Source organism: Rhodnius prolixus, unplaced genomic scaffold, assembly GCF_049639745.1.
Source record: "Rhodnius prolixus isolate KJV_2025 unplaced genomic scaffold, Rpr scaffold_7, whole genome shotgun sequence".
NCBI lineage: Eukaryota > Metazoa > Arthropoda > Insecta > Hemiptera > Reduviidae > Rhodnius > Rhodnius prolixus.
The window spans coordinates 23,898,849-23,924,438 of record NW_027411582.1 but is presented as its reverse complement, the minus strand read 5'-3'; the positions used below and the strand labels follow the sequence as shown (position 1 = coordinate 23,924,438).

Below are 25,590 nucleotides of genomic sequence, written 5' to 3'. Positions count from 1 at the left end.
CACTTTATCATTCACCCCATTCATGTATTTGGCCAGATACTGCATTCTTAAAGGTTCGTACAAAGGGCATTCGATCATATAATGTTCTAAATTCTCTGGCAATTGGCATTTACATATAGAACAGTTCTCTGTCCCTTCAAATTTATGGGGTACCCCATTCCAATATAGTTTAAAATATTTGTAATTATTAACTCTCAATTGGCTAATCAACCTTCTTTTGGCTATATTTTGAATAAAATGTAAATATTGTTCCCCCAAACCAAAAGTTGTTAGGTTTCGATAATAAACATTATAATTTGAATTTATAACCGCTTCAGAATCTAACGACTTATGGTGGTTCACATACCGTTCAATTACGTTCGAGGTTTCCCTTAGTATTGTCTGGATATCCTGATTCAAAACCCATCCGGATCCCACCGTGTCAAGTTTTCTTTTAATTTGACTGTACCAGTTGTAGCACAGATCATTACGCTCCCAAGTGTTAACCACTTTAAGCCTTTCATAACACAGTCTGGGTAACCTAGATGGTGACATGGTAAGTATTCTGTGCAGCCAGCCAAGCATGCGTTTCACCACTTCAGCCTCCACATGCTTCAATCCTAGTTCCATTCTCGCAAAATGCATTGGAGTAGTCCGAGGCCAATGATAGAGCGCTTTATAGAATCTATATGGGATTTTAATACAAGTTTGTATGTATTAAATATTAAGATTTTTTAATAAGTAGATCCCGACAAATTTTTGCAGAGAAAAAGTCGATCCTGTTATATATTAACGGAAGTTGGGCCATCCCTGGGGTCTAGAGGAACTAACATTGGTTAGACCTTCGAACTCCACATCTACAATTCTTCATTATCTGTATTTAGTTCAATAAAATATTAATTGAAGATTCAAAATTTAATGGAAATTAGGGAAAATAACATTTTTGTGCGGAGATAATGTTTTTGTAGTGTCCATTTATATTTAAATTTAATTTTTCTCAGCGACTGAAATTTCTGTTCTCTTTGTTCAAAGTTAATGTTCATTTGTTTTTTCTCTGTTTCAGGTAAGTTCAAAATGAGTGTTCTAAATATAAGAAAAGGAATAGACTAAAGCAAGAGAACTCTTGAGATTGGCCAAATGGTTAAGGACTTGAACCAAGGTATGGTTAAAAGAAAAAAAAGAGACCTACATTGGGAAGAGAGTGGTTAGGGGAAGTCATTAAATCATGTGTATGCAGGTCTGTGTGTGTGTCTGTAAATAAGATAGTTTGTTTAGTGAAGTCAGATAGTCTGGCCAAACCCAGGTATGGTGGAGGAGGGAGCGCTCAACCCAAACGACTAACTCCCAACTGTTATTATCTGTCGGTACCAAATCACAGGGCGGTCAGCGTAAACCTTCGGCACGATCTCTCTGCCACAACCTTCTGGATCGCTTTTTAAGTCTGGGCCGCACTCTTCCGCTCTTCATCTCTGAAATCTTTTTCTTTTTTTTTGTATTTATTCTCTGTTCTTTATACTTAATATCCTCTTCTGTGTATTTTTTTTTTGTCTTTAATATTTATCTTTAAGTACTCCCCGATCGTTGGTTAGTAAACTTTAATTAAGCTAGAGGAGGCGCTTGTTACCGTTTGTTACGCACCCTTGTCGGTTACCAATATTTCTTAATTTAAATTTCATCATATCCTCCATTTAAGTTGTTGTGCCAATCCTGTGAACAGCTTTCTTACATAACTTAAATAGTAAAAAAATTAGTTGTAAATTTCATTCGAATAAGATTTTAGAGATTAATCGCATGAACAGCTATTTTTTGCTTGCTTGAGAAAACTTTAACGCTCAAATCTCCAAAGAATTCAATCTCTACAATCTAAAATACTTCGAACTATTGTAAACGCTTCATTTTATGTCTCCAACCTGACCTTAACATTCTTTTTATCGTACAAGTCGCTAAAACACGATGCTGAAAACTTCATTTAAACCTGCAATCTCATATAAATGCTCTAGCTCAAAAATCTTTCTTCAAGAACTCTTCCTGAAAACCCGGACTAGACGTCTTAAGAGACAGTGGCCTCGTGATCTCCTCTCTAGTGAAGAGAGTGGACTAATAGTCTAATGTTTTGGAGTGTTATCACTGGGTTAACTTCTCCACTCGTTTACTTCTACCTGCAATCATACGCAGCAAATTCTCTAGCTCAATAATCTTTCTTCAAGAACTCTTCCTGAAAACCCGGACAAGACGTCTTAAGAGACAGTGGCCTCGTGATCTCCTCTCAAGTGAAGAGAGTAACTAATAGTTCAATTTTTTGGTGTGTTACCACCTTGGTAACTTCTCCACTCGTTTACTTCTACCTGCAATCATACGCAGCAAATTCTCTAGCTCAATAATCTTTCTTCAAGAACTCTTCCTGAAAACCCGGACAAGACGTCTTAAGAGACAGTGGCCTCGTGATCTCCTCTCAAGTGAAGAGACTGGATTAATAGTCTAATGTTTTGGAGTGTTATCACTGGGTAATTTCTCCAATCGTTTGCTTCAACCTGCAATCATACGCAGCAAATTCTCTAGCTCAAAAATCTTTCTTCAAGAACTTTTTCTGGTAACCCGATTGAGGTCTCAAGTGACAGAGAATACTTCTAACTATTGTAAACGCTCGATTTTATATCTCCAACCTGACTATACACACTGATTATAAAATTCTTTTTATCACCCAAGTCGCTGAAGCACTATACAGAAAACTTCATTTTAACCAGCAAACTCATAAAAATCCTCTAGCTAAAAATCTTTCTTGTAGAACTCTTTGTGATATCCTAATAAGACGTCTTAAAAAACAATGGCCTCGTGATCTCCTCTCTAGTGAAGAGAGTAACTAATAGTTCAATTTTTTGGTGTGTTACCACCTTGGTAACTTCTCCATTCGTTTGCTTCAACCTGCAATCATAAGCAGCAAATCCTCTAGCTCAAAAATCTTTCTTCAATAACTCTTCCTGATAACCCCAGAAGACGCCTTAAGAGACAGTGTGGCCTCGTGATCTCCTCTCTAGTGAAGATTGTGACTAATAGTCTAATGTTTTGGTGTGTTACCACTGGGTAACTTCACCACTCGTTTGCTTCTACCTGCAGTCTCATATAAATCCTCTTGCTCAAAATCTTTCTTCAATAACTCTTCCTGACAACCCCACTAGACGCCTTAAGAGACAGTGGCCTCGTGATCTCCTCTCAAGTGAAGAGAGTGGACTAACAGAATAATGTTTTGGAGTGTTACCACTTGGAAACTTCTCTTCTCGTTCGTATCCACCATTTACTTGTATCATTGTTACTTATGGCGACAACGAGCTGTTTGTCAATTACCTTTTTAATCCACAAAATCAATCACGAGTACTTATTATACAGATATTAATTGAATTATTGTTTGTATGATGTATTTAAAATGTGAAAATTAATTTTGTGATGGTTGGAGCCATTGGTAAATACCAGGTCATTTATTATGTTGGTTTCCTTTAAAATAATGATCTTTGAATAACCGCTTTGAGTCATACTAGTAGCATTCCTTTGATCTGTATAGATTAACTTGTTTGAAAAATAAATAAACAAAACAAAAAAAAAGGTCAAATTTAACTTAGACACGTACAAGCAAAATAAGGAAATTCAGTGATGGGACCGACCAATGTTACCGAGATAGATTGATGGTGGATAAGGTTGGAATAACAATGATTAATAGATATACGAGTTAACGGTAGGGGATTGTTTCGTCCAGTGTTCGTGAGCATTCGTGGAGAAAGAGATACGTTTGGGAGATCAGTTGTGCAGTGAGGCTGTAGAGAGAGAGAGAAAAGGAGGTCCTTTTGTAGTTGATTTAAGTTGAAGAGTGGGGGGGAGATCTATAAGGATACACATCAGGGAGGCAGTGGCGAGGTAGGTTATGTATATACAGGTTCACACAAAAACACACAGTCGGATACTGTGTGTGTTTTTACTCCTTTAATAAGTTCGTGATGGTCTTGCTCTTTTCTTTCCTTATGAGAACATCATTATATTCTCTTAGGACTTTTGATGTCCTGAGTGTTTGTGAAACTCTTAGAGTAACCTATACACAAAAGGTTATACTGCATGGTAAAATAAAGGAGAAGGTTTTTGCTCTTTTTATATATGTGGGGGGCCATCTCCAATTGACTGTAAATATTTTTTTTTCTTTTAATTTTTCTTGATCCAAAACCAATCTCAGCGGGGAAGATTTTGAAGGTCTACTTGGAGTAGATTTCGTGGGACTTACAATCAATCTATTCCAGCGAAACTTATGAGTAATAATAATAAACGCTTTATTTAAATTCAATTATTTCGTGTACAATATTTGAAGTTAAACTAAAGCAATAAGATGAAAAAATGAATCCAGTTTCAGTCATGATATATTTTTATTATGCCGCGAACTTTCGACCTAGAGACTAGGTCATCTTCAGGGCTGTGGAACATATTTACAGTGTGTTAACAATTATACTACCAATTAATTATATTACAATGAATATGTATAATGTAACGAAAATTTACAAAAATATTTACCTAATTTACAACAATATACTGTTTTACATCATTAGAGAGTTGGTATGTCTTCTGTCTTGTCTATTCATGGACTGAATGTGATCGGTTTTATGTGTTTGGTTGTAAGGAAGTCAGTGTTGCCAATTGTCAAGTATTTTTTGTAGTAAGTTGGCGTATATGTTGTTTAAATTGTTCATGTCAGTTTTTGAAATTTAAACTGTTTTCTGTCTTAGATATGTATATCATTTCTAGCACTTTCTTTTTTTGTGTGTTGGTTTCTGATTTAAGTATCTTTGTGTTTGGGGAAATCGAAAGTGTGATGATTTTCCTGTGCTATGTAAGGAAAAATGCTGTGGTGTTCTTTTTTAGTTTTGTGTCGTAAGAGTATTGGTACAGTCTTTCTTTAAATACTGTGATGTTTCGCCTATATATTTTTTGTAACAGTCTTTAAATTCAATCTTTAAACGGAACAAGTTTCCACAAAATGGATCCACATCTTCAATGGTCTCCAATGTTGCAGAGTGGCACAAACATCAGATATACTAACATGATAGTTCAACGATGAACAATTCTTCTCGAAGTCTCATTAAATACTGTGATGTTTCGCCTATATATTTTTTGTAACAGTCTTTAAATTCAATCTTTAAACGGAACAAGTTTCCACTAAATGGATCCACATCTTCAATGGTCTCCAATGTTGCAGAGTGGCACAAACATCAGATATACTGACATGATAGTTCAACGATGAACAATTCTTCTCGAAGTCTCATTAAATTTAGGGAGTTACCATCACAGATTTGCACAGATTTGATATGTTGTATAAAGATCTACTTTTAGATCTTTATACAACATATGAAATTTGGCATTTAGAATTCTGGTGCCCAGCGTTCTTTTAAAGTCTAAATAGATCTCTAATCCAATGCTATCATGAGGTTCTGTATTTATAACCACATGCAATGCCTGTCTTATTGTTTTATGCTGAAGTATTTCAGCAAAGAAGCGATGAGCTTCTATTATCGCTTAAATCAGAAGCAGAGTGCGAGTTCCAAGCTGATCTTAACTCTTAGTACCCAAAACTGTAGTTCCAGAGCTATCTTCAGCAAATGAAGACGCTCTAGCGGATAAAGCACCGTCTTAATAAGATTACCTTCTCATGCAGGAAATTGTTATAGATTGGTGCTTCATTAAACTGGCGTAAATAAATATTAATATAATTATATTAAGTAAATATTAATATACTTATATTATATTAACATTAATGTATTACTTAATTATATTAATATTAATATAAATATTAATTTATATTAATAACTGCTGTGATGAAAGTTATTCCTTTTCCCCTTCTATCCTTATCTCTATTTACCAACCCTTAACTATGAACGTAAGATGATATAAAAAGTGTTCAGATTTATGTGGCGCATCTGAATTCATCTTTAAATAAAACAAATTTGGTCCAGATTATGCAAAAAAAAAAAGTTGGACACTGCAAGCTTAGATGCATTTCTTGGTACTTGAACTTCATAATCTGTTCGTCTTTTCTTAACCTATTCTCAAATAATTCTATGCAACTTCTTCGCTATTCGCATAAACCTTAGTCTTGTTAGTTGATCACAATATTGACTTTTCACATTTCATCAAAAAACAACACCTTTGTACTAATAATTTAAATAAATATATACAGCCATAACTTACTTATTGTGAATACTAAACTAGGGGCTAGTGCTTTCTAGTGGCTATGAGCGTGACTTTGCAAGTGAGAGAACCGCAGTTCGAATACCGCGTATGACTATTTCTTATTTGTTAGAAAAAAAAATTGTTTATAGTAAAGTATGAGCTTCCGTCCCCGCATCTAATTGATAGTTGGACGTTAAGCCCCGCCTTCAAAAAATAGGGGATTACCTTATTTACTAAACATAAGAATCAATTTTTAAAAAAAGAATATCTTTTTACACTTAATTAATTTGTGTCTCCTTTTAGAGCGATTTCAATTAGTGATTTCCAAAAGTTGAAAAAAGTAATTAGCAGATAACAGTATTTTTTTAAAAAAAGATTCTTTTGTTATCTATTTCACGTTATAAAAGTATCTAATATGGCTAAAATTGGTGAATTCTGCTGGCAAACACACTGAGCTGTAGTGAGAGTTTATTTGTTTTATAGATAAGATATTTCTTGCAATAGAATAGAGGTTAGAGGGATAGATGGAAATAAAATAAATAAAAAGTTAATTGCGGTATAAAAATGATTTGTTTGGAACCATTTTGTGTTTTTTTATTATTTTAATTACTATTATTAACTTGCCCTCTTTTTATAGTTTAGAAGTGTGGTAGACATGTTTTTATAGCTGGGTGTTGTTTTAATTGGTGGTAGAATTGGTCTTGCAATAAATGGGATTAGAGTAATTTATTCTCTTTTTTGGGGACTTTTTCTTACAGCTCACTATCCAGTGTTGTCTGTAGCGAGAGAACACTGTCCAGATGTTGGCATTGCACTGAAAAATAGGCGCTGGCCGTCAATGACCTCATGTTTGATTATATAAATTTATATGTATTAATTTTTCTTATATTATATTTGACACAAATCTAATGTAAGTTCAATGCGGCTAATTTATTTCATTAGAAATTATACACAGAATTAAGAATTTATAAACAATTTAATTTAACAATTACAGCAAAGATACTTTAAAAGCTAACTCAACTTTTACTAAATAAAAGTTACAAATATAAAGTAGCTATACGCAGGATTCGATCCGGTGATCTCCTACTTACTAATCCCCTTTCGTTACCACTACACCAACACATCACTTTACATTATACATTTTAAGTTTTTACTTAATCTTTTACCTTGACCATTTGTTTTTATAAACTTTAAAAACATGTACTTAAAAAATTTCCAACCTTTTCGCGTTAAATGCCTTCTTTTATAGCGAGTGAGCACTATAATTTGCGAACAAGGTAAAAAGCTTCTTTTTTACTCTAGCCCACATAAGAGTAGTGAGTTTTTTGCCCTTTTAAGGTATAGGACAGAGCCCTCAGTTGGGTTGGTGGAGGACAAGGTAGGAATAGTAAGGTACGTTTTAGTAACCACTTGGTAGTTATTTGGGGGGGAGAGGTTTTTCCAGGTATATGCACTTAATGGGAGGAAGCATACCCTAAATAATTTGTTGCTAGTCAGTTGAAACACACTGGGAGAATGTGTTTTAGTATTCTCCCTTTTAGAAATAATACGAGGCTGAAGAAGATAGCTAAGACCGGTCCTCTTAAGTGAGGGCCACCAAGACACGTCAACACTACTCCAGACAACTTCCAGGGTCTCTCCTCTCTTTCTTTCCTCACTAAAAGCATTTTCTACTTAAGACTCCATTTCTTATCGCCAACTTGGGCTACTATCTATCCCAAGACACACAACTACCTCTCTGCTCTCTATCAACATTACTTACTCCTACACACACCGAGTTTTCCATATAACTTTTAGTGTCTTTTTTTTTGTATTTATCATTAAAGTTGTTTTATATATATATATATATATATATATATATATATATATATAATATAATATCTTTTTATTCCTTTTGCATTCCATCCATAAAGTTAAAGCAAATTTACTTTGTTTAAAAGTAGGATGCACATTCATTAGATTGCGATTCAGTTGCCAGACCAAAGCCACCAAGAAACAGCTCTCTTGTCTGAATCAAGGAGAGCCTGCGACTACTTTTAATCGCAATTCTCAAATTTATTAAAACATATTCAAATAACTTCAATCATTTCGCCGTCACAAATGATAGGCATATATGTTAAAGGTGATCTTAGAAATTTTAAGAAATTTTAATGTATCAGAAAGTTATGCTCATTCCTCTACTTCGGGATTAGACTTAAGATAGTTTTTACTATTCAGTAGAGTAAAAAATTTGCTACTATCCCTGTTTGTGTTTCGTTCCAGCTGCTTCATATTAGATGTTAGTTTATTGCGCTTCATATTAGAAGTTTGTATGTCGTGCTTCATATTAGATGTTTATTTATTGTGCATCATATTAGAAGTTTGTCTATTGTGCTTCATATTAGATGTTTGTTTAATGTGCTTCATATTAGAAGTTTGTCTATTGTGCTTCATATTAGATGATTATTTATTGTGCTTCATATTAGAAGTTTGTCTATTGTGCTTCATATTAGATGTTTATTTATTGTGCTTCATATTAGAAGTTTGTATGTCGTGCTTCATATTAGATGTTTATTTATTGTGCTTCATATTAGAAGTTTGTGTATTGTACTTAATATTAAATGTTTGTTTATTGCGCTTCGTATTATATGTTTATGTACTGTGCTTCATGTTAGATATTGGTATGTCGTTCTTCTTATTAGATGTTTGACAAAGAGTGGTTATTTGGGAGTCTATTTAATATTGAATAAAGCATTTTTTTTTTAAATTAGTTTTTTACATTTCTAAAAATATTTTATAACTTTGCATTAATTTAAATTTCAATATCTCATCATCACCTGTTACGTTAAATAATTAATTTAAAATATATAAAAAAAACAAAATGGCAATAAATAAAAACTTTGTAATTGTTTTCCACGTATTCTGTCTGGACGGCGATATTAAAGGATTATTAAATATAAAAACAAAAATAAAATATTCCTAACTAACCAACTAACATTTTTATAAATATTTATGAGAGCGTAATGAACAAAAGCCGGGGCATAAATAGTGTGACTTTCGAATGGAAATCTTGTTCTTTTTTTTGACGATGGCTTTGTTTTATGCTACTTATCTTTCCCAGCTTTCTACTCATTTTGACGTCAAAAATCTTAAGACTTAATTTGACATAAATATTATTTCGTCATCTTTTAATATCATCTTTTTTAAATTTGTTGTTAATTTATGGTTAAAAAGTAATTTGTTCTTATGAATATTCCATTTTGATTAGACTAATCTATTATTCTTATCTTTTATTCTTTTTTAATTTATGCCACATTAAAATAGTTTTAATTTTTACTTTGAGTTAAATGATTTTTTGATAAATTTATAAGTCATTAATAATTTGTAAAAGGTTTTATCTGTGCTTCAATATTTCAAAAAAAAAAACCTTCTCGTTAAGTTCTTTAAACTTGAAATTCTAGCGTTATAAATAACCAGCTCTTTACAGATTTAGACTTGTAAAATCTCACTTTCCCTTACTGTAGTAAGAGAGGATTGCAGATTTTATATTTAGAGTTTTTATTATTACGTAAAAGCTCCTTATTTGCGCTTCCTTCATTCGCGTTTTCACTATTCGCGGATTAAAAAAATGCGACCCAATTCCTATAATCGCGGATATTCGCGGAAGTACACTATGATAATAAAAGGATTCCAATAGGTATCCAACCCAATAACCTTTGTAAATGCCGTCAAATGGACTAATAAAAAAAGTAAAATAGATCTTAGTATTACAACTTTGCCTAAAGTATGTTGTTAAATGATATCGCCGAGGACTTTGACATAAGCCGCCTTCGCCGCGATCGGTGTTTTTGAGAATGTAAACGCACAGAATGAAAGCAATTGTTCGTGATCCAGCAATAGAAAAAAATGGAAGTGGCGTTGCCATTATGGATCGAAGACCGCAATCAAAAAAGGGTGCCCCTGAGTGGTCCAATGGTCCGGGAGAAGGCAAAGTATCTTTACGCTCATTTTAAAGAACCTGATGGTAGTTTTAGTGGCAAGTTCAAACTTTGACTGCAAACAAAAGCTTTTAAAAACTGCCAAGCAAGAGAAAATTACAAAATTCTTCAAACCATTGCCTAAGCCTTAATATAATTAATCAAAATGTTCAAAAACTTCAATTAAATTGATTTTTTTATATATTAGTTTTTTTTTATTTTGTCAGCTAGGAACGTATCCCCTATAATCCCATATAAATTACCATTCCGTATTCACGGTTTCTGTATTCGCGGCATATTTATGGAACATATACCCCGCGAATAAAGAGCTTTTACTGTATTCTATGAGAGAACCCGAGTTCGAATCTATTGGCCTCTTACAATTTTCTCTTCCTAGGAGCTTTTTTTACACAGCCCGGTGTTGATGGACAATGCATCGAAAAGATGTGCTCTAGGCGCCAATAGCCTCAGATGTTGACGCGCCCTTTAAATAAATAAACCAATTAATATACTTGTATTACTGGGCAAACTTGATGAAATGTTAGGTCTAATTTCGTGATTACTCGCTCTATTCGACCCTCAAATTTTATTTGTATCTATTTTTAAGAATGTAGATAAATGTATTTTGGCACATTTAATAGATTTGTGGAAAAAAATACACAAAAAAGTGTTACTTAACTTAATTTAGAATATTTCTTTTGATATTCGTCCAAGTCATTTATTTTAAATGAAAATTTATTATTTTTAAGTGCATAGCTGTGTACTCTGTTGCATTAAGAATGCAATTTATTTATTTACTTGGAATTTATTGTATTCTATTATCTATTCACTTAAGATTTATTCTATTTGGAATTGTAAACAAGCTGGTTAATTTATCTAAAGAAAATTTAAATATATAAACGTCTACTTACTTTTTTTACTACGAATTGTGTTAAATTTAAGATTTCATTTTTTTAGCTGGAGATATCTGTTTTGAGGTGTTTTCTGAGTCCCTATTTTTTTTTTGAAATGGTCTTCTTGTGGATGTGCGTGTACAAAATATCTTAAAAGGAAGTTGAAATTCAGAAAGCTGAAATTTTATATTTAGATTGGACTTTACTCAGGGGGGCCAGATTGTATCGTAGCAATCAAAATCTCGGGAGTACTGAATGGAACAATTCCTTTTTAAATATATTCTTAGAAATTCCGTTTAATTATGATGAATCATTATCTTTTAAATTTCAATTCTCGTTGCTGCTCTAATATTGTTCTACAACTTTTGATAAAAATGTTCCAGAACATTTTGATTAAAGAGGGAGGGACTCTTTAGATAGACGAAGGTAGTGGGGATTATTCTCTCTAAAGTAACATTTCAGTACAATGTACAGTAGGGTGTTTCAAACAAATGATGACTTTTAAATTTTAAAGAGCGCCGGGTGGAAAATCAAAGTTCATTTAAAAACAAAAAGTTTCGTTCCAAGTAGAGCAAAATCGATTAATATATCGATTAATATTTAGAGGTAAATTAATTTACTATCAATTAATCAATTTCAAATTATAACAATAAATGCAAAATATTCCCTAATTTAGAAGTTTCAATAAGCAAAAATTATTTGTTTTTTTAAATGTTGTACGAAATACATAAAAAATGTAATTGATTTTGACGTTAATTAATCGAAATCTTTCAAAAATGAATATATTTAAATTCTTTAATTATTCATAACTTTGGAAATTAAAATGGCCATCAAAATGATTCCAACTGCATTGTCTTTATAGCAAATTATATTAAAATAAACTACTGTACAATTAGGTAAATGTTTTGCTAATAATTTGAAAAAATAAAGAAAAAAAAAGCAAAACAAAAATTTTTTGATCAATGATAGCGATCTCTAAATATTAATCGATTTTGCTCTATTTCGAACGAAACTTTTTTTGTTTTTAAATGAACTTTGATTTTCCCGCCCGGCGCTCTTTAAAATTTAAAAGACATCATTTTTTGAAACATTCTAATGTAAAGTCTTAAGTGTTTTTTATTTAAAAATGGCATTTGGATTTATATTAATATGCGAAAAGGCTGATTCTAAGATACAATTCAAGAACACACCATTTGGGGAAATAGGGTAAACCTGATTCCTTGAATTTTTGAATACAAGGTATACCATTTGCTTTCCCAAAGGTCGAAAAATATATTACAATAATTTATACCCTATAGATATTGTATATATATTTTCTCATGAATAGATTTACAAAGAGATATTGTTAAAAAATAAGATAAAACCTCTTTGTAAGGAGCTCCTATATATATTTTTGATCGTTTCTTTTTTAAAAAAAAAAAACTTGGGATAAAAATATAGTGAGAAATTCAAGGCCATCAAATCATTTTATTGCGTTTTCTCAAATTCCTATAAATAATTTAGAAACCTGAAAAGTAAATTTTGGTTTCTAGGTAATCCTTCCACTTAGTGCCCAAACGTAGAAAGGACCTCATTTTTTGAAAGGCCCCTTAATGTACCTCATCCTTTTTGCCAAAGCTGTCCAGTAAAACGAAAAAGTAAGGTTTTATATTTTTTTAATTAGTTAATATAAAAAATACAATATAATAATTAAACAAACAAATTATAAAAATCTACGTATTAGTAAACAAACCAACCAAAAAAAAACAACCTTTTGTTAGACAGTAATTTGGCAACCTTCCAACCAGAGAGTTTCTTTCGCTGTTATATTCATATTTATATATATAATCATTTCATGGTTATACATTTTATTATTTTAAGATACAGGTAGCAATTTCAGATAGGGACACCACTGCCATCTAAATAATGAACTATTTAGAATTCCCCCTTTTACGAGGGTCGTTTGAAAAGTCCGTGCAAAGTCAGAGAGATAGCACCACTGGCGCGTATCGAGGTTATGTTTAGTTAGTAGCATCTCTTGGAAGAACACACACCAAGTTTCAGCCAGATCGGTCTATTTCTTTGGGTTTGGCATTCGTTTGAATCGAGGAAGTCGAGTGATTTTCAAAAAATGGACGAAAAAGAATTTCGTGTGTTGATTAAACACCACTTTATGAAAGGCAAAACGCCTCAGGAGACTAAAGAGAAGCTTGATAAACATTATGGTGACTCTGCACCTTCGATTAGAACAGTTTATAAGTGGTTTCAAAATTTTCGGAGTGGCCATATGGGCACAAGTGATGCTGAACGTTCTGGACGCCCTGTTGAGGTTACTACTCCAGAAATCAATGATAAAATCCATGATATGGTGATGGATGACAGAAGAGTGAAGATGCGTGAGATTGCTAGTGCTATGGGCATCTCGAATGAACGGGTACATAATATTTTGCATCAACATTTGGACATGACAAAGCTATAGATGGGTGCCGCGATTGCTCACGCTTGACCAAAAACGAAATCGTGTGAAGTGTTGCAAGGACGGTTTGCAGCTGTTCCAGAAGAATCCGCAGGACTTTAAGCGTCGTTTCGTTACTGTGGATGAAACATGGATACATCACTACACTCCTGAGACCAAAGAACAATCTAAACAATGGGTTACCAAGGGGGAATCTGCGCCAAAGAAGGCGAAGACCGTTCCTTCGGCCGGAAAGATTATGGTGACTGTCTTTTGGGATTCGCAAGGAATAATCCTCATCGACCATCTGGAAAAGGGTAAAACTATTACAGGTGCACCAGCTCACACCTCAGCAGTTGTGGTCGCAAAATTAATGGAAATAGGGTTCCAACTCGTTTCACATCCCCCCTATTCTCCAGACTTGGCTCCCTCGGACTACTATTTGTTCCCCAATATGAAGAAATGGCTGGCGGGAAGAAGATTTTATTCAAACGAGGAGGTGATTGCAGAAACGAATGGCTATTTTTCAGATTTGGACAAATCCTATTATTCGGAAGGGATCAACAAACTAGAGCAGCGTTAGACGAAGTGTATAAGCCTAAAAGGAGACTATGTTGAAAAATAAAAAAGGTTTACCCCAAAAAATTAAGTAGTTTTTATTTTTGCACGGACTTTTCAAACGACCCTCGTATATAAACATCTGAACAAGGGATGCCCTAACCTCGACATAGTTTTCTACTTTTTCCAGAAGTAAAGACTATTTTTATAACTTTAGTTTTAAATATGCATATATTTTAAATTTATTTTAATTTTTCTCTTATAAATATTACATACTATTTTAATATATCAAAATATTTGGAAGGTCATTTTGTTCGAAATGAATAACGATAATTTCCCAAAGGGGGAAATTGCTACCTGTATCTTAAAACTACTTATTCACAGTTGAGAAAAATGGAGAACGAGGGAAAGTTCAAATAACAATTGCTCTAATCTTTGTTTTGATAAGAAATTACTTAAAATTCCATCAAAATATTATAGACAAATGATTTGTTTTAACCAAACAAACAATGCCAATAACTGGCGCCACGGTAGCGTAGTGGTTAAGATACTAGACCCGCACAGCTAAGTTGTATTTATTGGTTTAGTGGGTTCGATTCCCCAGTGTTTAGACCTTGGATTTTTTATTTAATGGTTAATAAAAGAAATTTACAGTGAAGTATGTTTGATTATCGATTAATTGATGGTTAGTCAAAAAGGGCATTCCACTTCACAATGCCAATTTCTGATTAATTTAATCTAATAGTTAATAAAGTTACTATAATTTTATTTGACCTTGAAAATAGTAGGAAAACTGAAAAAAAAAGAAGCTTATCTGACCTATATCACTGAACTACTATAGTTTTATTCTAACATTATCTTATCATTGTTTGCAATGTAATTTACTAGCTGATATTCTGCCAGACTATCCCAATAGCTTCCCAACATAAAAGATTTATATTTGACTTTTTAAAGGGAAAAAATGAAACAAAAAAAATTGAGATAACTTAGGCTAGATTACAGTTTCTTTCTGATTAGTTCATGGTTTCAACTTAAAATAGTGTACTTTATTTCGGGTGCTTGTATCATATTTTCAAAAAAAAACATTCATCAATTTAGGATTATTTTTGTAGCCTTCCTAAATCCTATTTTGCTAACAAATTTCGTATAATTCGTTCGTTTTTTTCAAATAGATTACCAACTATTTATTATAAAATCGCCAGTTTTTATTGTCTTTTTACAAGCGGATTGAATATTTTTGAATTTTTCTCCGATAAAAAGACGAAAAACCATCAGCCAATCTATAGGTACCATCTTTTTCTCTGTAGCTTACCTTTTCTTTTAAACCTGAACAATCTTTTTTGGATGTTTAAATCATTTACGAGGGTCGTTTGAAAAGTCCGTGCAAAAATAAAAACTACTTAATTTTTTGGGGTAAACCTTTTTTATTTTTCAACATAGTCTCCTTTTAGGCTTATACACTTCGTCCAACGCTGCTCTAGTTTGTTGATCCCTTCCGAATAATAGGATTTGTCCAAGCCTGAAAAATAGCCATTCGTTTCTGCAATCACCTCCTCGTTTGAATAAAATCTTTTTACCGCCAGCCATTTCTTCATATTGGGGAACAAATAGTAGTCCTAGGGAGCCAAGTCTGGAGAATAGGGGGGATGTGAAACGAGTTGGAACCCTATTTTCATTAATTTTGCGACCACAACTGCTGAGGTGTGAGCTGGTGCGTTCTCGTGATGGAAAAGGACTTTTTTGTGGGCCAATCGTGGGCGTTTTTCTTGCAGCTCGGTTTTCAAACGGTCCAATAACGATGAATAATATGCACCTGTAATAGTTTTACCCTTTTCCAGATAGTCGATGAGGATTATTCCTTGCGAATCCCAAAAGACAGTCGCCATAATCTTTCCGGCCGAAGGAACGGTCTTCGCCTTTTTTGGCGCAGATTCCCCCTTGGTAACCCATTGTTTAGATTGTTCTTTGGTCTCAGGAGTGTAGTGATGTATCCATGTTTCATCCACACTGACGAAACGACGCTTAAAGTCCTGCGGATTCTTCTGGAACAGCTGCAAACCGTCCTTGTAACACTTCACACGATTTCGTTTTTGGTCAAGCGTGAGCAATCGCGGCACCCATCTTGCGGATAGCTTTGTCATGTCCAAATGTTGATGCAAAATATTATGTACCCGTTCATTCGAGATGCCCACAGCACTAGCAATCTCACGCACCTTCACTCTTCTGTCATCCATCACCATATCATGGATTTTATCAATGATTTCTGGAGTAGTAACCTCAACAGGGCGTCCAGAACGTTCAGCGTCACTTGTGCCCACTCCGAAAATTTTGAAACCACTTATAAACTGTTCTAATCGAAGGTGCAGAGTCACCATAATGTTTATCAAGCTTCTCTTTAGTCTCCTGAGGCGTTTTGCCTTTCATAAAGTAGTGTTTAATCAACACACGAAATTCTTTTTCGTCCATTTTTTGAAAATCACTCGACTTCCTCGATTCAAACGAATGCCAAACACAAAGAAATAGACCGATCTGGCTGAAACTTGGTGTGTGTTCTTCCAAGAGATGCTACTAACTAAACATAACCTCGATACGCGCCAGTAGTGCTATCTCTCTGACTTTGCACGGACTTTTCAAACGACCCTCGTACCTTTTCTTTTAAACCTGAACAATTTTTTTTGGATGTTTAAATCATTTATACTGAGTTTTAAACCAAACATTAAAAATTCCATAGAGTATTCACTCGTTAATGATAATGCTGTCCATTATAAGTTGTAAATCCAAAGAGATATGTATAAGAGGCTCTATAGAAGAGAAAATTTAAAGGGACTGGCAACTAGATTCGAACTTCAAACTTTCACGTGGGAGTCCAATACTTTTACCACTTGGCCACAATATAATTTTAGAACAAAAAGATTTTTTACTACTTCTTTGACAAATGCAAATATATTATAACAACTTTCACAAGTGATTTATGGCTGGGTAAATAAGATCAAAACTCCCGGTTATAATCTCCTTTCTCTTACATTTATTTATTTTTTAATTTATTTTAATAATTTTTATCCTCATACTATAGTTTATCATTTACAAATGGGCCAATCGTATGCAACTTATGGCGTCTTAATCGAATCGTTAATTGATTTTTTAATTAGCCTCAGGGGCAGCAACTTTTTTAGTTGTTGCATTAAACGTTTTATTTTAATTAATTTTTCCCTCTTTATTTTTTAATTTTATAACCGCGCCTTTTTGTGTGTGTGTGTGTGTGTGTTTTCGCGCCAGTTAAGATTAGCCAGCTGTGATCACCGAGTAAATAGTCTTTTTTTTCCTTTTTTGTAAACAAACTTTTTAGAATCTCTATTCGAACTGTTAGCTATTTTATATTGTGGTTAGTTGAGAGACATATTCTTAATAAATGCAAAGTTTTTGCACTTTGTTTTCTTCATTTTGAGAATTAAATTATTGAAATGATGACCAAAAATTCATTTTTTTCAACGTTACTGATTTTTGAAAAATATCCTTCCACCACTTACGTTGATATCTCAAAAGTTCTCGTAGCTCAAAAGTCCTGACATTCAGCAATACTTTTATACCCAAGAGCCTAATCTAGTCGTGCTGCCTAAACTATGCTATAAAAATTAAAAAAACCTGTTGCACCCAAGGTTGATGGCCATGTTCCACAGCGGTTTATTTCGTCACGAAGAAGTAGAGCTTGTAGAAAATTCTTAAAGTGTTTTTAAGAAAATCTGGATAGAACTCTAAACATTTTAACATTTTCCGAAAAACTAGGATAACAAAATTTGTTAAATGCTATTAATTAGGCTAATCTGAAACAATAATTTTACATATTATTTGATTTACATAATTAAAACGTAAAAAACCCCATCTTTTGTATCGTTGTCGTTTACAGGTATTTTGTAATTGTTATTGCTGGCAAAATTCTAAATATTTGACATAAATTTGTTCTATTTACCATAAAATAATAATTTCTAATGAACTCCTCATTTTGTTCGATTACTAGCCCCAGAGTAAGCAATCTGGTAGGACAGTTGTATAAGGGTTGATCGTCAAAAAACTGCACCAGAAAAAGCGTAACGTTGAAAAACACCCAACTTTGACAATTTTTTTCTCTTTTTCTATAAAAGATAAAATTCCCAAATTTTCTTTAAAGTATAGGGCAACTCCTCCTTTATAACTATAATTTTTTGCAACAACCCAGATCTAATAGATTTTGAGAAAACAAATTGCCTAAAATGAGCAAACACAGCATTTTCAAAATTTGTTCTTGTTCTTATCTTTTTTGTAAACAACGTAGCGCCTAAACGCGTGAACCAATTCTCATGAATAACGTTTTTATTTCATTGCCTAACTAATTCATCTCGTAAAAATTAATTAACCGAATAACGTACCAAATGTATATGTTATGTATGATGATATATGGCACCCGGATCGCATAAACTATATTCATGTCTGTTGATATATAATATATATCCCACGGTTATACTATTTAGTTCAAATTAGGGACAGATGTACCTACAATGTTGGGACACCTGCTATTGCCGGCAACCCCTCCTTGTGTAACTGGTTGACCGTTAGCTCGCATATAAGTATATACCAATGGCGCCAGCATTAATTTTAACGTTCTAATATTGTTTAAATAATAAGTAATGAATTCCGCCCTCGTTTTGTACATATACTTTTTTCTAAGCGTTAAATTTTAATAGAATTGATGATTGTGGTCCAATGATCATGAAGGTGTTTCGAAACTGATTGCTCAATATACCTAATTAAATCTAGGATGTAACTTTTCACTATTTTAAGGGCCAAGGGCTAACATTAATTAACGAAAAGTATTTGAAAAATAAATACGTACATGATTTTAACGATCTAACGTTAGGTTTGTAAATTTTGTCTTAACCTTTGCATAATATATGAGTCGTTCTTTTTAAAATTTTCTTATTTTGCCAAGAGAGGCTTATTTCAGTCCTCTGAAGCCCTAGTTCCTTAAGAGATGCAGAAAATAGGGATTATCCTTTCATTGGACTTTTTATTTTGGGAAATACTTTGCAAGGAGAGGCTTATTTCAGTCCTTTGAAGCCCCTAGTTCCTTAAGAAATGCAGAAAATAGGGATTATCCTTTGATTGCACTTTTTATTTTGGGAAATACTTTGCAAGGAGAGGCTTATTTCAGTCCTTTGAAGCCCCTAGTTCCTTAAGAAATGCAGAAAATAGGGATTATCCTTTGATTGGACTTTTTATTTTGGGAAATACTTTGCAAGGAGAGGCTTATTTCAGTCCTTTGAAGCCCCTAGTTCCTTAAGAAATGCAGAAAATAGGGATTATCCTTTGATTGGACTTTTTATTTTGGGAAATACTTTGCAAGGAGAGGCTTATTTCAGTCCTTTGAAGCCCCTAGTTCCTTAAGAAATGCAGAAAATAGGGATTATCCTTTGATTGCACTTTTTATTTTGGGAAATACTTTGCAAGGAGAGGCTTATTTCAGTCCTTTGAAGCCCCTAGTTCCTTAAGAAATGCAGAAAATAGGGATTATCCTTTGATTGCACTTTTTATTTTGGGAAATACTTTGCAAGGAGAGGCTTATTTCAGTCCTTTGAAGCCCCTAGTTCCTTAAGAAATGCAGAAAATAGGGATTATCCTTTGATTGGACTTTTTATTTTGGGAAATACTTTGCAAGGAGAGGCTTATTTCAGTCCTTTGAAGCCCCTAGTTCCTTAAGAAATGCAGAAAATAGGGATTATCCTTTGATTGGACTTTTTATTTTGGGAAATACTTTGCAAGGAGAGGCTTATTTCAGTCCTTTGAAGCCCCTAGTTCCTTAAGAAATGCAGAAAATAGGGATTATCCTTTGATTGGACTTTTTATTTTGGGAAATACTTTGCAAGGAGAGGCTTATTTCAGTCCTTTGAAGCCCCTAGTTCCTTAAGAAATGCAGAAAATAGGGATTATCCTTTGATTGGACTTTTTATTTTGGGAAATACTTTGCAAGGAGAGGCTTATTTCAGTCCTTTGAAGCCCCTAGTTCCTTAAGAAATGCAGAAAATAGGGATTATCCTTTGATTGGACTTTTTATTTTGGGAAATACTTTGCAAGGAGAGGCTTATTTCAGTCCTTTGAAGCCCCTAGTTCCTTAAGAAATGCAGAAAATAGGGATTATCCTTTGATTGCACTTTTTATTTTGGGAAATACTTTGCAAGGAGAGGCTTATTTCAGTCCTTTGAAGCCCCTAGTTCCTTAAGAAATGCAGAAAATAGGGATTATCCTTTGATTGCACTTTTTATTTTGGGAAATACTTTGCAAGGAGAGGCTTATTTCAGTCCTTTGAAGCCCCTAGTTCCTTAAGAAATGCAGAAAATAGGGATTATCCTTTGATTGGACTTTTTATTTTGGGAAATACTTTGCAAGGAGAGGCTTATTTCAGTCCTTTGAAGCCCCTAGTTCCTTAAGAAATGCAGAAAATAGGGATTATCCTTTGATTGCACTTTTTATTTTGGGAAATACTTTGCAAGGAGAGGCTTATTTCAGTCCTTTGAAGCCCCTAGTTCCTTAAGAAATGCAGAAAATAGGGATTATCCTTTGATTGGACTTTTTATTTTGGGAAATACTTTGCAAGGAGAGGCTTATTTCAGTCCTTTGAAGCCCCTAGTTCCTTAAGAAATGCAGAAAATAGGGATTATCCTTTGATTGGACTTTTTATTTTGGGAAATACTTTGCAAGGAGAGGCTTATTTCAGTCCTTTGAAGCCCCTAGTTCCTTAAGAAATGCAGAAAATAGGGATTATCCTTTGATTGGACTTTTTATTTTGGGAAATACTTTGCAAGGAGAGGCTTATTTCAGTCCTTTGAAGCCCCTAGTTCCTTAAGAAATGCAGAAAATAGGGATTATCCTTTGATTGCACTTTTTATTTTGGGAAATACTTTGCAAGGAGAGGCTTATTTCAGTCCTTTGAAGCCCCTAGTTCCTTAAGAAATGCAGAAAATAGGGATTATCCTTTGATTGCACTTTTTATTTTGGGAAATACTTTGCAAGGAGAGGCTTATTTCAGTCCTTTGAAGCCCCTAGTTCCTTAAGAAATGCAGAAAATAGGGATTATCCTTTGATTGCACTTTTTATTTTGGGAAATACTTTGCAAGGAGAGGCTTATTTCAGTCCTTTGAAGCCCCTAGTTCCTTAAGAAATGCAGAAAATAGGGATTATCCTTTGATTGCACTTTTTATTTTGGGAAATACTTTGCAAGGAGAGGCTTATTTCAGTCCTTTGAAGCCCCTAGTTCCTTAAGAAATGCAGAAAATAGGGATTATCCTTTGATTGCACTTTTTATTTTGGGAAATACTTTGCAAGGAGAGGCTTATTTCAGTCCTTTGAAGCCCCTAGTTCCTTAAGAAATGCAGAAAATAGGGATTATCCTTTGATTGGACTTTTTATTTTGGGAAATACTTTGCAAGGAGAGGCTTATTTCAGTCCTTTGAAGCCCCTAGTTCCTTAAGAAATGCAGAAAATAGGGATTATCCTTTGATTGCACTTTTTATTTTGGGAAATACTTTGCAAGGAGAGGCTTATTTCAGTCCTTTGAAGCCCCTAGTTCCTTAAGAAATGCAGAAAATAGGGATTATCCTTTGATTGCACTTTTTATTTTGGGAAATACTTTGCAAGGAGAGGCTTATTTCAGTCCTTTGAAGCCCCTAGTTCCTTAAGAAATGCAGAAAATAGGGATTATCCTTTGATTGGACTTTTTATTTTGGGAAATACTTTGCAAGGAGAGGCTTATTTCAGTCCTTTGAAGCCCCTAGTTCCTTAAGAAATGCAGAAAATAGGGATTATCCTTTGATTGCACTTTTTATTTTGGGAAATACTTTGCAAGGAGAGGCTTATTTCAGTCCTTTGAAGCCCCTAGTTCCTTAAGAAATGCAGAAAATAGGGATTATCCTTTGATTGGACTTTTTATTTTGGGAAATACTTTGCAAGGAGAGGCTTATTTCAGTCCTTTGAAGCCCCTAGTTCCTTAAGAAATGCAGAAAATAGGGATTATCCTTTGATTGCACTTTTTATTTTGGGAAATACTTTGCAAGGAGAGGCTTATTTCAGTCCTTTGAAGCCCCTAGTTCCTTAAGAAATGCAGAAAATAGGGATTATCCTTTGATTGGACTTTTTATTTTGGGAAATACTTTGCAAGGAGAGGCTTATTTCAGTCCTTTGAAGCCCCTAGTTCCTTAAGAAATGCAGAAAATAGGGATTATCCTTTGATTGCACTTTTTATTTTGGGAAATACTTTGCAAGGAGAGGCTTATTTCAGTCCTTTGAAGCCCCTAGTTCCTTAAGAAATGCAGAAAATAGGGATTATCCTTTGATTGGACTTTTTATTTTGGGAAATACTTTGCAAGGAGAGGCTTATTTCAGTCCTTTGAAGCCCCTAGTTCCTTAAGAAATGCAGAAAATAGGGATTATCCTTTGATTGGACTTTTTATTTTGGGAAGTACTTAGCCAAGAGAGGCTTATTTCAGGCCTTTAAAGCCCTAGTTCCTTAAGAAATGCAGGAAATAGGGAGGTACCTATTCGGTAGGACTTTTCTCCATCAATTCTGATGTAAGTACCTTCTTCCAGAATGATAAGATGGCAATCTAGTCAATGTTACAGAATCTTCAGCACCTTGTTCTAGGAGTTTTCTACCTTCTTCCTCACGTCTCCAGTTTTTCTGGAGTTTCTCGGAGAAACCCATCAGCATTTGTGTTAGTAATGGCCTTATTATTGGGCCTGTTCCTCTAAAGCAATACTCTTCTCTGGTTTCTTATTCCAGGGTTTGGTCAATTAATTCACTACCAATCCTTTGTGCCCATTATAGGAGAGCTTTGTGGCCCAAAATTCTGCTTTAGCTCCAATAATTGAGCTTTAACACTGCACAACTCGATTAACTCTTTATACTAAAAAAAAAAATGGAGAAATGATCATCGTTTTTTGCCGGTTTTTTTAAAATAATGTTTACAATATATCGTAAATTCAAACAAATTTACCGATATCATTCAGCAGCACCTGCTTCTTGAATTTGAGTTGAATTATTGCAACGATTTACATCAGGGGGTCCCTAAACTTTTTACACAGGGGGCTAGTTCACTGTCCCTCAGACTGTTGGAGGGCCAGAATATAAAGCAAACTATTTTAAAGTAAAAAAACAAAACGGGAACAAATAGAATATTTCAAATAAAGAACAAGTAAATTTAAATCAAGTAAATTTAGCCCAGTATTTCTGTGGGAATTATGGACCTGCTTTTGGCTAATGAGATGGTCCAATGTCCGGTTTAGTTATAGTGCTTTGCCTTTCTTCCTACTTCTGACTGTTATTTTACACTGTTTTCGGACGCGTCCGTCCCGTGTCACCGGAAATAGTACTGTACATGAGCGACGCAGCGCTTTGCAGCACCGCCACATATAGTGCTCCTTCTCTCACTGACCACCAATGAAAGAGATACCCCCTTCCGGAAGTGCGGCGAGGGCCGGATAAATGTCCTCAGAGGGGGCGCATGTGGCCCGCGGGCCGTAGTTTGGGGTCCCCCTGATTTTTCATTAAGAGCACGGAGTTGCATCAAATTGGCTTCTGAAATAAATTATTTATTATACAATGGCCAAATAAATTTTTGTATTTTAAGGTGTTAGATTAGATTAGGGCGGCCTCAAGGCCTAAGCCACTGCGACCCCTTTGGATCTATTGTGGCTCCCCTCACTTTAAAGCTCACCCTCCAGACCTGTCCTTTTAATCAGACTCTTAATGCTGGAGAGCGCGACTCTCCACAGGCCTTGGTTTTCCTCCCCAGAGAAGTAACATCCTTAGCCCAGACCAGCCCCTCACACTGGACATAACACGTGCAGACTGCCGTTTCCTCCTCCTCTTTCAGACAGAGCCTACAGAGGCTAGGCCCATACGATGCATGTGTTTTCTGAGCCTGCAGTGGCCCAGTTAATAGGCCACCTAGCAACCGCTCGGCCTTGAAGGATTAAATTTCCAGGTCAGCGTTGGGCCATAATGAATGTATTTGCATGTCTCTGCCACCTAATGGTGTCCAACCAACCCACGACTCTTGAGACCTACTCTGCACCTATAGTTTCATTTAACATCTATAGATTTTAAGGTGTTAATCCTTATTATTTTGGAAATTTATTGTAATAAATATAAAAGAGCTGCGACTAAATCAAAATGCTTTGACACTCAAATTTTAAGTTATTTCAAAAAAGTGGAGTTAATCGATTTGTCCAGCGAACGGCTCAATTAGCCCAGGTTTTAGCGAAGAATTTCCTATAACGTATTAGATCACAACTTCTTGCTAATAGCCGTAATTAACCCTTTTTTTTTAGTTTTACAGCATTTAATTGAGAAAAAGATTTTTGAATTAGATAGATTATTTTACCCTTTTTTTTTACAATAAATTAATTTAAGACAGATAAAAAAAACTATTTTGTTCAAGCAGATTATTTTGACAATAAATAACAACATTCACCCAGCATCACTTAAATGCATTTTTATCATAAAAGATAAGAGATAAAAATAAAAATAAGTTGAAATAGAAGGACGCCGTCCAAAGGCAGCCGGCTTTATAAAAGCAGGCCCGTTAATCGGCCTGTAGCCGGAATTAAATGCCAAGAGTGTGGAGTGTGGCAGAGAGAACCCGTTTATCTCTTCCAATATAACGTGCCTTCTCTATTCTCTCACTGGCTCCCCCCAAAAAATAGCCTTCTCTATCTTCTTTATTCCGGTATCATTCCATCTTTATTTAAAAAAAATTAAGTAAAAATTCGTAAATAAATAAACTGATTTTTTTACTCTTCATTTCCGCCCATTACCTTACATATGTGGCGAAGAAGTGGTCTCTCCCCTCCATGTAATGTCTGACGTCTGTTTTAGCCAGTAATTGGCGCCTGGTTGCTTCCGCCCTACTACATTACTGCATTATACTTGGGGAAAGTTGCACTATATAGTCATCCGTTGATCAGCTTATATTTACATAGATGTAAATAAATACTTCTAGTCTTGTACTTAGTGTAAATACTTCTTTTTTTTTTTTTTTTTTTTGTAAATAGGTCTGCTGAAACTTGTCTAAAACCACTTTCACTTAGTTGGCGCCTCTATTAATGTTAATGTGCATTGCTTAACCTATAATAGAACTAAGGAATAACTAATTCTAAGTTCGTGATTTTATCGGACAGCCAGGCGGCTCTGCGAGCTATTAGTTCATACCAGGTCAATTCAAGATAATTGGACTGTCTGGGTGCCCTGAAGGAAATTAGTGACCAAAATAAGGTCATTCAGAACATAAGGGAAACAGAGCGGCAGATTTATTGGCCCGGGAAGGCTATGCGGGACACTTTGTTGACCCGGAGCCCTGTTTTGGGGGTCTCCAAGTGTCTTAAGACTGCGGCCATTAAACTATGGGTGCAGACTAGGTCTCAGGAATGGTGGCTTGCCACCACGGGGCAGAGAGCCAGGCGAAGGAGTTCATCACTGGCTATACGCTAAGGCTGACTAAGGCAGAATTAATCCGTCAAGGACGTATGGCTATCCAGGATAATT

The 25,590-nt window shown here is 34.4% G+C and overlaps 1 protein-coding gene across 3 annotated transcripts in view; it reads left to right on the top strand.

Annotated features, from left to right (window-relative positions):
* Window positions 1-25,590, top strand: part of LOC141447230 (uncharacterized) — a 106,437-nt gene that overhangs the window by 40,009 nt on the left and 40,838 nt on the right. Inside the window, exon 1 of one of the 3 annotated variants that reach the window (XM_074114543.1) lies at window positions 1,102-1,138. The exons of the other annotated variants lie outside the window; for them this stretch is intronic. Within the exon in view, the coding sequence (XP_073970644.1) occupies window positions 1,117-1,138 (22 nt within the window). The 5' untranslated portion in view covers window positions 1,102-1,116. Of the gene's footprint in view, window positions 1-1,101; window positions 1,139-25,590 lie in introns of those variants that run through there. 3 annotated transcript variants of the gene reach the window in all.